This window comes from Elgaria multicarinata, chromosome 2 (assembly GCF_023053635.1).
Source record: "Elgaria multicarinata webbii isolate HBS135686 ecotype San Diego chromosome 2, rElgMul1.1.pri, whole genome shotgun sequence".
In the NCBI taxonomy this organism is placed as follows: Eukaryota; Metazoa; Chordata; class Lepidosauria; order Squamata; family Anguidae; genus Elgaria; species Elgaria multicarinata.
In genome coordinates, this window is record NC_086172.1 from 21,680,978 (window position 1) to 21,694,294 (window position 13,317).

Here is a 13,317-nt window from a genome sequence, read left to right on the forward strand (position 1 = left end):
CAGCATTAGTGACCCAGGAATATGCAGGCTCACATTAGGACTACAGAACCCTGAATACAGGCCAGTCATTCATATAGGATTTGAGAACACTTTGTAATGGTCTCGGATTCAAAAGCCAGCATTCCCCTGTAGATAAATAGCAGCTTTTATTTTAAAACAGGCTTTAATGCTACGTGGAAGTGTGCATTTGCCAGTTTTTGCTATACCCTGAGAAACAAGAAGCTGTCGACCACAGGACTTCAATGAGCACAGATTTTAGTGCTATCGTCTGTCCACCTGCTTTCACGTATACACTTCCTCCCACACTTTCAATAGCCATCTCTGTAACAAGGGCAGGGGGGATAGGGTTGCCATACATCCCGGAAAACCGGGAATGTCCCGATTTCCAGGAGATTCTGAAATGTCCCGACCGGCTGGGCAAGAATCTCGGATTCCTGGTCCAGCTGGCCGGAGAAATTCTGACCTCCAAAATGGTGCCTTGAGCCTGCTCAGCGAAGCGGCAGCAGCAGAGAAAAAGACGCATCAATCCGGTGCTTTTTCCAGAGCATCACTGCTCCTCCACAGGCTCATCTGAGTCACTCACCGTGACTCACTTTATTGAGCCAGCGGCTGCACAGAACTACAGCAACTGCGAGGAAAGGCGCACGTGCTCTCCTCCGGCTACCTGAGTCCTATGCAATGCAAAGGAGTTTGGTGAGCTTGGCTGGTTGTGGTCAGACCTTTAGGGTAAGCCCGAGGCGGAGCTGCTAGGTTATTTGTGAGGGAAGAAAGAGAGTTTTATGGGGGACAGGAGGGAGCGAGCGAAGGGGGATGAGGGGGTGAAGGAGAGGAAAGGAGAGAGGGGAGAAAGGAAAGGAAAGTCACTCCCCCAAAAATCGCCCTTCAAAAATCCACGTCCTTGGATTTGGGTTGCAAGCCTCAAATCTGTTACTTGGAAGTAAGTTGCAGTGAATTTAAGATGTCCGGTTTTACAGTTGTTGATGTTTTAATTGAAAAATTGGGCTTTCCCTAGACCTTTACATATTGCTCAGTTTTTTAAAAAATCCTAGCCTCCCACAAAAAAAATTGCCCCGGTTTTGCGGATTCAGTGGCAACCCTAGGGAGGGGAGAGAGAAAGGTAAACATAACATTTTAAGTTAGGCGCATTATTAGAAAATCCATGCAGAGTAACAAAAGAAAGGAGCAGAAAACAGATGCAAGATGTCCTGCTTACTTAGGTGAATACCAAATCACAAAAAATCCTGAGTTTTCAGGTTTCCAAACAGAGGGTGAAGATTATTATTTTTAAAGCACAGAGAATCTCTTGAGCTGGATATTTGGATAATTTTGAAGCTGTATAAAAAAAAGATCATCACTTTTGAAGCCCAGGTCTTTTACCTAATGATGCAGAAGATCTTCTATCCCCAGAAGTTTGAGTTTTTTTGTAAGCGACAGGTGACGACCTCAGCGACTGTGACCTCAAGGAATGTTGCGGACTTGACCAGTTTGCATTCAGGGCCTGCTGGTCGCCCTGGCCAGTCTCTGCTCTCTCCACAGAGGATGCAAGTCGACCATCATCTAGAAAGAGTGGACATTTGTCTTATCAAGCTTCAGCGATGTGAAATGAAAAAATAGCTATGTTTTTCTATTACTCTCAAAGAAATCATTTAGCTTTGAATTTGTTCGCACCTCAAGGGATAGATCTGAGATGGAAGCAAGTCAAGAAAGTCTCGGGACAAACCCATGGTCAGCATCTTTGTAGGTTGTGCAATGTGACGTGCGAACCTGGACCAACAAGATGTTTAGGGGTCAAACAACCCAGCAGTTAACCCAACAACAGACCATGGTTCGCACATCCCACTGCATAACCTACAAAGGAGCCGATCGTGGGTTGCAGGATAAAATGGGAAAGGTGCTTTTAAACTGATGGGCTGTTGTTATGTGCAAACGCAGTCACAGATAGGTAGAGCAAACAAAAGCAGAGCATGCTAGAGAGAGCTGCTACTACCCTTTAGACCTCTCCAAAGACATCCCAACTATGTAAACAAAAACAACAGTGATCATATTGATCTCTTAATCTTTCATAAACCTTACAATGTATGTGAGCCCAGAAGAGATTAAATCTTTGCACATTTAAAAGCTAGATCAGCTCCTTTCATACCTATGCATTTGATGAACAAAACCTTAGACACCGATCATAGAAATGATATTTTTTAAGTGATCAAATAATGTTACAAGGTCATGCTTGTAGAACCATAGCCATCTATTAGCAAAACAAATAAAAAGTGGATTAGTGAGAATCAGTTTTAAAGGGATGTTTGAATATATCCGTGTTGGTTGTATAATAATAATTGTTAAGTCATTGGCAGCTGAGTCTCAGGACATGACACATTGCAGCTTCAGCACAGCATGCCAACCTGTTAGCCTGGCTTACGGTATAATGCTATACTTCTCAACTCACAAGTCCATTTCACGAAGTTCCCAGGCAATTGCATACAGGATTGCAGCCTTAACGTTTTAAGAAGGGTTCCACAAACGCACACACATATTTGTGTGTGCACATACACAAGAAATTTAATTATTTTAAGGTTACTTCTTTGGTAGTATACCTATATATTACAATGGTCACCACAGCTCTCCATAACAAGTATGTTCTCTTGATGCAGAGTTCCCACGTTATGTCATAGCGGAAGACGAAGAACTCTCTGGTAGCCCCGTTTTCTGCATGCTTTCTCAGAAATAAGTCACACTGAATTCAATGGATTTATTTGCAGAGAACTGAGACTGAGATAAGTTATCTATCGCCACCAGTAAAAGTACTCAGCCTTACACTGTTTACCCACAATCTTACACACACAAAAAGCATAAAAAATGAAAAAAGGGTGCCAAGAAGCGGTCCCCTTTCATGCTCATCCCAAGAATCACTACCATAAATCAGCTCAGATACTGATTTGGGGTGAGCTTGGGGGGAGAACATGAACTATACACATTGCTTCAACTGAGACTGGTGGGTCAGCACTCCGGCTTTCACATCAAGGGCGGCTAGCCCCACCTTTGGGAGGCCAGCCTCACCATGTTCAGAACAAAGTTTCCAGAGCAAGTTCTCCGTTTTCGTTAGGACTCCGCAGAGCTTCTGGCCACCAATTCGACACACTCCCCAAACAGCCCAGCTTAATGCCTTTACCAGGGTCATGTTATTCCGCACAGCCTGTGCAGCTGTACAATCAGGTATCAGTGGCATTGTACCCTACAAGCTATGCAGTGGGGCACTCATGCTTTCATTCACTGTTTTATCATTTATGTTTTTAATGTATTGTGCACGACCATGAGAACCTGGGTTATTGGGCAGTTTTAAAAGTATAATAAACCAATCAATTGCTTCAGCACCTCCAGTTCTAACTCCCCACCCCATAACAATTACCACCACGGCCTGTAAGCTGACTGTTGATTGGAATGGGTCATTCTTAAATATAAAAGCACAAGCAGGCAACATGTGGCCAAGGAAACCACTTTTTAAATATGTATAATTCGGACTATTTTTAGCTTGTCTAACAAAGATTCTCAAGGTGGCTTTCGACGTAGAGTAAAAAACTCCAACCATGAGTACAATAAAAGGCAACAAATGAAAAACAAATCAAAATACATCACTTAAAAACAGAGGAATACAAATACACAGCACTAAACCAATTTAACCGGGGGGGGGGGGCAGTCCTATGCATGTTTAGACAAAAATAAATAAATCTAAAACTCCCAGCACGCCCCCGCCAGCACTGCTTCCCCGCCCCCGTCTAAACTTGCATAGGATTGTGCCCTAAAAAACAGAGTGGAAAATCCTCACAGCTAAAGTAATATTAGAACCACAACATAGCTTTAAATGGCCAAGTAAATTAAAAAGATCTTTGTCTGGTACAATAATAATAATATATTTATTTGTTACCCGCCTCTCCCTCTGGATCGAGGCAGGGTACAACACAAATGCAAACACCATAAAATACATATAATTGATTAAAACATTTAAAACTAATACATTATTAAAAGCAGCATGTTATTAAAAGACACCTTAAAATTCAACTGGGTACGCCTGCCAGAAGAGATCAGTCTTTATGGCTTTCTTAAAATCCGGAAGACTGTTGACAAATCTCTCCCGGCAGGCCATTCCACAATCTGGGAGCGGCAGAAGAAAAGGTCCTCCGGGTAATAGTTGTCAGCCTTGTTTTTGTTGACTGGAGTAAATTCTTCCCAGAGGACCTGAGTGTGCGGGACAGATTGTACGGGAGAAGGCGATCCCGCAGGTAGCCTGGACCCAAACCATGTAGAGTTTTAAAGGTGATAACCAGCACTTTATACTTCGCCCAGAAACTAATTAGCAGCCAGTGAAGAGATTTTAAAACTGGTGTAATGTGGTCACCCCTGGGTGTACCAGTGACCAACCTGGCTGCCAAAATGATATAAGGCAGGTGCCCAAAAGCTGGGGAGAGCGTCTTAATACTGGAGAGCTGCAATAAAAATGGCCCTTGAACTCAGTGCTTCTCGACATACCTTGCTTGGTAGGAGCACCAACAGAAAAGCCTCAGATGATGATTGGGTAGGGACATGTGGGAAGAGGGGCCCTTCAGGTCCCAAGCCGTGAAAGGCTTTTAAAGGTCAAAAAAACAATATTTTAAATTTTGCTCTGAAACTGACCCTGGGAGCCAGCAGAGATGATGAAACCCTGGCACAATATATTCATGCCACCCAGTCAGTACATTTTGAGCCCTGTGCAGGGAGCACAGGGGAGAGGAATCCCCTGTGAGTGGATTTTCCCTAAATCCTCCCAAAAACCCCGGCACAGAGGGAGTCCAAACCTCCCCAACCTCTATGGGCAACCTCCGCAGTCCAGATTAGGCCTGCGGGGCAGAATTTCTCCATCCCCGGTGTTACATGTGAATGCAGCCAGTGACAAGTAATATTAGCATGTTTATTGGTTTAAGCAGACTACTTTAACCAGCAAGCCCTCGCACATAAAAAGTAAAAACAGAATGAAAGACAATTAGCACTTACCTTTACTGAAACGAAAGAGATTTACAAAAGAACTGTAGGCAGATTTAAATGGAGGTTCATCCTGGTCAGGAGTCAAAGGTTTGAAATGTGTAAGGTGAGAGGGACTGCCAGGAGAGTAAGGCAGATCATTCATAGAGTCCAGTGTCGGAGATGCTTTGTCATCTGTGGCCATTTCATGGATCCTAAGAAAATAGAATGCACACATGTAAAAATGTTCCAAAGAAACATAAGCCATCTTCCAGATTTTAGCATCCCCTCTCAGCCAACAAGACAGGAAAGGTAAGGAATATTTGGCCATGACCAGCCTGGGCCATCTGCAACACGAATCTATAAAGGGCCTTCTGTATTCCCATCAAAGGGAACAGATCTAGACACAGTGTTACACGGTGCAGCACTGATCTGAGGAGGTCACTTACACTGCGTCAACTTATCACACCATGAGTAGGTGTGATAAGTACGGGTCCTTCTCTGTGAGCCCCTGCCAAAGGAAATGAGGCAGGTGGCTACTAGGAGGAGGGCTTTCTCTGCTGTGACACCCCAGTTGCGGAATGAGCTCCCCAGAGAGGTTCACCTGGCGCTTACATTGTTTTCCTTCCGTCGCCAGCTGAAGACCTTTTTATTTTCTCAGTATTTTAACACCTGATTTAACTTAAAATTAAACTCCGCTGTTTTAATCTCATATTTTAACCTCTATCAATTTTTGCTGTGTGGTTTTATCCTGGTTGTGCTTATTATATGGTATTTTGTCTTTGTGTTTTTAAATTGTTGGTTGTTTTTATGCTCTTTGTGGTTTTAATTTTTGTGAACTGCCCAGAGAGCTTCGGCTATTGGGCGGTATAAAAATGAAATAAATACATAAATACATAAGAAATCCCACAAGCTGGACATTGTATCTGTCAGAGAAGCCTGTTCCACTTTCTCTCCCTCCTCACGCCCACCTCCTGCCCCTGGTCTATTCTTTTGTGTTCAATGAGTGAAGTTTACAGGCAGGGCTGCAAACAGAAGTATGCGCTTACTTCCCAGATTCCACTCTCCCCAGGTGAGCTTATTTCTGGTACCACCAGCACTCAGCTGGAGTGAAAAGCACCTGGGGAGGGGGTGAAGAGAGGAATGAACTGTGGGGAGTTAAGCTGTGGCGGGTGGGAGAGGATTCAGCTCCCACTCCCCTCTCCCGCTCTAAAAAATATCTCCCCACCCTCCCTGGCTTTATATATAATTGGGGCTCTTCTTCTTACTTCTGCTTCATAGAGTGTTCACACACTCACCACTGGTTAGATGCGCCCTGGGAGGGGGTATGTACAGGTTCTACAGCTGGAACATTCACAAATAAACCGCCCAGAGAGCTCTCGCTATGGGGGCGGTATATAAATGTAATAAATAAATAAATAAACCATTCAGGAGGAGGGGCACACAATTCTCTTTCAATGATGAATCTGCCCATTTTTAAAGTTCAATGAGTTCACGTGCAGAGAGGCCAGTTGGCATGGGCCTATGATTTTGAGGGGGGGCTACTCCGAGTCCCCTTGGACAAAGTCGCTTGATTTTTCTGTTGCTGATTATGAATTTGCCCAAAGAAAAGCACGTAAAGCATTTCTGAATGTGAAGAAGTGATGTCTTATATACATCTTGAATAAAAGTGCTTGCCATGACCTTTTTTATCAATCGTTCTAGTTCATATGTATTTAGAACTGATTAAAAAATACTTAATGAGCAGTTTGAAATGGGGCCTACGTTTCCCATCTGGCCCGGACCTACTACCAGCTTTGCCCAGCCCTGCGTGCAGACACAAAGACAAGACAAAGGGGTCCTGCTAGATATAAGAGGATAGAGCGCCCCTGCCATTTTTCTGAAAAGGTAGAAAGGACCAGAGCCTCTCAATCCCCCAGCACAAATATCTATGTTGGTTCCCTCATGCCTCCAGAGGTTGAAAGCCCTCGGCCTGTGTGTGCCTTTTTCTAACCCAGGTTTCCTTCCATAATACTGCTGTATTGAGCAGAGGGTTGGACTCGAAGACCTTACAGGCCCCTTCCAACTCTACTATTCTGTGATTCTGTGAATATAACCCTTCGCCTTCATTGCCCCATGGTGAGGCCTTGCCATCACCCGCTGCTGAAATTCACTGCTCTCGATTTCTGTGGCAAACCACTACGGACGCCTAAAATAGCCAAATCTCAGTTGTTTTCATGCAAGATTTGGCCACTTTAGGCTCTCTTAGTAGCGGTTTGCCACAGAAAACAGGTGGCAAACCAGCCTGTTCTCTTTCTCAGTGCCCTGTGGATTGCAGCTGGTAGAAGGCGGGGAGGGGGGCAAAAATGGCATCTGGACAGACGGACACACATACACACTGAAGTTGCCCACTCCTGCTGCAATCACTTCAGGCTCATTCCCTCACCACCTCAAGTGAATACAACCCAGGAAACATAACCCAAATATGCCTGTTAAGGCAAGGTCAGAAAATCTAATTTCAGTTTAGCATTGGAACAAGCATAACCAAATGGTGAGGGATAATGGGAGTTGTGCCTCTAGAAGTTTTGCCCTAAAAGTTGCCTATTCCTAGGGCATCAGGACATTTTTCAATGCAAACTGAAAATTTTCCTATGCAAATGAACTTAATTTGCTTTGGAAAATTTTCCAATTCAATTTTTTTTCCAGAAAACCTACATTACTGTGGTCAACACACAGCTACTGCAAAATACTACAAGCTTGCATTGAGTTCTTCTCCCCCGTAACATGCTATACAGTTTACTTCATGAACTGACATGGTTATGCTGAAACTCTCTCATCCCTGATCCACACCACCGGTTGCTGCTGTCCAGGATGGGAAATCGCATGGCATAATGATTCCAAGACATGAAATGCCAGGCCACAGATAATGGGAATGTGGAAGAGCTTCGCATAAGGCTGCTGCCATAGATGGCACCCCTATTTTTTCTTGCACTGTGCAGTGATACCCTTAAATAAGATTTCATTCACATGATCGGTAGAGGAATCCCCCCTTTTAAAGAGTCAAATCAACAAAACCTTGCAAATAAGGCTACGAAAGTTAGCAGACCACAATACTTGCCCACTTTTTAAACATACTAATTAGGTCATTTGAAGCCTTAAAAGCTACAACAGTTTAAAAGGAGAGTCACCTCTTCAAAGTTCACAAACATTTCCCTTCTTTATTTCCTAGAAGCAATTCTTACTCACCATGGGATGTTTAGAATCCTGGGTTAAGAAAGAAAAGGAAGGTACAGATTGACATTTGGCTATGGAAAAACAAAACATGTCCGCTATGACTAGTTCAGGGAGGAGCATGAGGAAAAAAATATATCACAAAATGAGTTCATTTTAGGGATACAGGCAGCAAAGATTCCAAAAATGTTTTGTTCCTTCTGCCCCTAGGGAACAACCGACAGACCCAACTCCCCATCAGCATGAGTATCAGAGAGGGAGTCAGGGAGGCACATGGCTCAAACCAGCCAACAGAAAGGCCTCTGGATTGCAATCAGGCTAGATTGTGGAGAAAAATCAAGTCTTAAGAAGCTTTTGATTATAGAAATGCTTCCAGCCTCTTGTCCCGCATCTAAGTAACCTGCACAGATTTTCTCCAAGCAACCAAGACAAAGCTATATTATGCAACAGGGCCAGTAATCCAAACCACGTAGAAGATAAATATGGGCTTATTACATTCTGAAATCATTACATGCAGCTCTGCAAACATTAGATAAACCAGAAAGTATACCAAAGCGATCTGCGCTACACATTTTGTATTTTAAGAGGCAAAATCATCTATTTCAGCAGGCATTCATCCAGCACTTCAGTATTGATACTTAGCATCTTTAACCAGAGGTTCTATCTGTTTACATCACAAACGTGAAACCACTGAACACTCTTGCCAGCCCTCAACTGCTTGCTTCTCAAAGCAAGTGGCTTATTTTGGTCTCTACGTTGATTCAGGTAACTGACAACAGATTCAAGATGAACAAAAGGTACTTTATCATGCAACACGTAATAGCTTATAGAATTCACTGTCATATGTTGTAATGACCACTAGCAAGGATGGCTTTGGGAGTCATTACCCATACATTTATCGGTACCCATTAGTGATAACAGCCAGACATAGATTCTGCATATTCAAAGGCAGTGCAATTCTTAATACCAGATGCTGCAGGATAAACAGAGACAGCGACCACTGTCAGATCCTTGCTTATGAACTTCCTGGGGGCATTTAGCAGTATTAAGAACACTTAAAGGTGTCAATGCCAGCAATGGCTACAGAGGGAGTGCAAAGTTGCACTGTACCACTTTAGCATTACTAAGAGCACATAAAGGTTATCTATGAGATTTTATCCCGATCCTTGCAAACTTCCAAGGGTTTATTTGTGCCACCCCACTTTTTGGTGCACCCGAGATTTACCCTCCTCTGGGTGTAACCATGCAGGGTTTTGATGGTGCATCCGCCACATCCCAAGTAGGGGAGGCTGTGTGTGAAGTTTGGTCCCAACCCTGCAAGCTTCCTCTTTGGGGTGGACACCAGGATCTCACTCCTTGTAGCCCCCGCTGCAATGTAATGAATGGGTGAAACTGTGGCACTGTTTGGGCAGGAGGACTGCAGTGTGACTGGGGGATGGGTCAGATTAGGCACAGTAGTTTAATAAGCTACACACTGTCTCTTATTAGCCCGGTCGAGTGGCAGGGCATCATGGACTATTTAAAAAATAGGCTATTGTGCATAGCTTATCAAGCCATCATGGACTAAAGCAGTGGTTCCCAAAGTGGGCGGTACTGCCCCCTTGGGGTGGGTGGGATTGCATAGGGGGCCGCTAAGAGGCAAGGTGGTGGCAGGGGACGTTAAGAGGCAAGGGGGCGGCAGGGGGCACTTGAGGTGGTCTTTTCCGTACCAGGAGTTTTGGTTACAGAAGGAAATTTCTGGTCGCTCTCCTGCACTATGGAGAGTGGTTCAGAAGCTCCTGGTTGCATTTCCAATATCATATTTGGTGGAACATGGTTTTAGTGTGGTCTGCCTACTTCTCTCCAAGCAAAGAAATCGACTCCAGATTACTAAACGTGGTGATTTAAGGCTCATGTTAAGTGACTTTAAACCAGATATTGGGAAACTGGTATCACTTCATCAAGCCCACCCATCACATTAAGAATTTACAGAATAGTGAGGTACTCTACCCTAGTTACTAAATGTGATATCTAATATTCTTGCTAAATGACTATCAGACTTTGAAAAGATGATATCACTGGATCAGGTTCATCAATTATGTTAATTGAATAAATTAAAAAAATGTAATTGGATTTTGAATAAATATTCAATTAATTGTTACTGTTTTGAATTTTATTGTTATTATCTCCCTTAGTGGGTTGTTGAAAACCGCTATTCTGAATAATTATTTTTATAGGGTAGGGTAGGGGGCACTGGGCATGAGTTTGTGGAACCAAGGGGGCAGTGACCTGAAAAAGTTTGGGACCACTGGACTAAAGTGACGTCTGAACACAACCTCAGACACGCTTCTCTACATAAGACTATTCTAGCCTTGCAACTTAAAACCAACTACTGTCTTGAAGAAAGGTCCAATAAGTTAAATGAGAAGAAACTGCTTCAATATTTTAAGCCCTAGTAATGCAGTCTCTTAATGCTCATCTCATGTTTTAAAACAGAGTACCTTACAAAGCTACCCGCCATCATAGAAAAATCACCTAATAATGTATTGTGAAGGAAGTGCAGTGGGCAGAAAGTAGATCTCCAGATGTTTTGAATCAAAAACAAGGGAGAAAAGCACCCACACCAGGTGGGAAAAAAGGGAGAAGTAAATTCTCAGGATGCTTAACTTTTAATTCGTACGTTGAAGAGCCTATTATAGTCACTATTAACAATCTGAGAAAGACATTCTGTTGATAAGAATTTTTTTGCAGACATCTTCCTACAACCCCCTGAAGGAGGACTTGAAAAGATACAGGCCAAAACACACTGGGCTCTTCAACATACAAATAAAAAGTTCAGCATCCTGAGAATTTGCTCCTCCCTTTTCTCTCTCTCCAGATGTTTTGGGCATCATTTCACAGCATCCCTAACCACTGTCCATGTTGGCAGGCACTTCTGCTAGTTGAAGCCCAAAACATCTGGAGATCTACCTTCTGCCCACCACTGGTGAAGAGGAGGGGATCGCAGGAGAAGCAGCTTGTCATACAAGGGCAAAAAAAGTCACACTCTTACGCAAAGTACCCTTGGCTGGTCAGTTTCTAAAGGTACAACAACCTTCTTCTCCTTTGCAAGGGTGTGTTGTACACTCCTTGCCTTCCGCATTTCATCACTATAGTTCCAGTTTTAAAAACAGGGGCCTCATCTACACCAAGCAGGATATTCCACTATGAAAGAGGTATGAACGCGGTATATAAAAGGCAGGAGCCACACTACTGCTTCATAGTGATATTGAAGTGCACTGCAGGATCTACACTACTGCTTTATAGTGGCACTGAAGTGTTGGGGCTCATGACACATCTACACCAAGCAGGATATAGCACTATGAAAGTGGTATATGGCATGTGTCAATGGGCCCCAACAGTTGTCAGTGCACTTCGATACCCTTCTTAGAGTCAGAAGACCTAAAGACGGTTGTGCATGCGCTGGTAACCTCAAGGCTCGACTTCTGCAATGCGCAGTACATAGGGCTACCATTGTACCTAGTTCAGAAACTTCAACTAGTTCAAAATATGGCAGCCAGGTTGGTCACCGGTACATCTAGGGGTGATCATATTACCCAACATTAAAATCACTCCACTGGCTGCCGATTAGTTTCCAGGCAAAGTACAAAGTGTTGGTCATTACCTTTAAAGCCCTAAATGGTTTGAGTCCAGGTTACCTGCGGGATCACCTTCTCCCATACAGTCCGGGGAGAACTTACTTCAGTCAGCCAAGACTAGGCTGACATCAGTTTCCCAGAGGACCTTTTCTTCTGTCGCCCCTGGATTACGGAACGGCCTGCCGGAGGAGATTTGTAATATTAACTCCCTTTGTGATTTTAAGGCAGCTTTGAAGATTAGCCTTATTCTGGCAGGCCTACCCAGATTAATGTAAAATCAAGAATTTTTAAAAAATGTGTTGATTCCTGCACTAATGTTGTTCCCCGCCTCGATCCAAAGGGAGAGGCGGGTAAGAAATTATTATTATTATTATTATTATTATTATTATTATTATTATTATTATTATGCAGTAGTGTGACTTCTGCCTTTTATGTACCAATTTCACAGTGGGATTTCTGCTTGGTGTAGATGAGCCCAGGGACACACACATATAAACAGCACCTTCCCTTCTGCCACACACATACACGTGTGTAACATTGAGACAAGACTTGAACGCTGATCCACCCCAAATCCCAAAGCTGCTCCACCAGACCACACCCAGCTGTTGATAGAGGAGGAACAAAACAGGTAAATAAAAGGATGCGTTTCAAGGGCTTGTCAGCACCCTAGAAAAAGTGTTGGCCAATGCACTGTGGTCGACAGACTGATCCTAAACTTAGCTCAGCCCATTGAGTTCAATGGAACTTACAAGGCGACACAAACTTAAGATCGTGAATTAAAAAACCCTCCTGGCCTCATCTCCGCGCCAGAAGACCCGAGATCCATTTACCAGGATCTCGGGTCTCCATAAATGGTATTTATTTGCCTTTTAGCCCCCGCCGCCGCAAAGGTGCCTCCTTCCTTCCCTGCTGCTGCCCCAAGCAGACCCTCTTCCCGTCTTGCCTACCTGCTCCGTAGCAGGCTGCGATTCCCCTGCTCCTGGAGGAAGCAGGATCCGGGGGAGGCGGGGCGGAGGGAGGGAGGGAGGCTGCCCGGCGAAGAAAGCACCTGACTCGGCTGGGACGCGCTTCCTCCCCGGCGCCCACTTCCTGTCTCTCCTCCCGGGCAGGCAACGGGCCGGAGGAGGAGCTGCTTGCATGCCGCCTCCGGCCACTCACAGGCGGCACAGTCGATGCCAGAAAAGCAGAGCGAGGGGGACAAAAATGCCCTAGACACACTCAGGCATCCACCAACGAGCCCTGCGTTCGTCGACCCTGGTTTTCTTTCTAGTAGTAGTAGTAGTAGTATCCTGCCTTTTGCCCAATATTGGGCCTTCAAGGCGGCCTTACAAAATTTAAAACATGTACATTTTAAACCTAAGAAAAGAAATGTACAAAAAACATTTTTTTTAAAATTGCAATATTAAAACATAAACGTTTAAAATACACGACAATGTACAAGTCCTTAACATAGATGGAGGGCCAGATTATTCTCCAAAGGCCTGCTGGAACAAAAAAGTTTTAG

General features: G+C 44.0%; 1 protein-coding gene across 1 annotated transcript in view; it reads right to left on the reverse strand.

Moving 5' to 3' along the window:
• Positions 1–12,814, reverse strand: part of PIKFYVE (phosphoinositide kinase, FYVE-type zinc finger containing) — a 112,889-nt gene extending 100,075 nt beyond the window's left edge. Inside the window, exons 1-3 of the mRNA XM_063116108.1 lie at positions 12,761–12,814; positions 5,020–5,201; positions 1,378–1,557 (exon numbers count right to left, since the gene is read on the reverse strand). Coding sequence (XP_062972178.1) covers positions 1,378–1,557; positions 5,020–5,191 — 352 coding nt within the window. The 5' untranslated portion in view covers positions 5,192–5,201; positions 12,761–12,814. The remainder of the gene's footprint in view (positions 1–1,377; positions 1,558–5,019; positions 5,202–12,760) is intronic.
• Between the last annotated feature and the right edge of the window lie 503 nt (positions 12,815–13,317).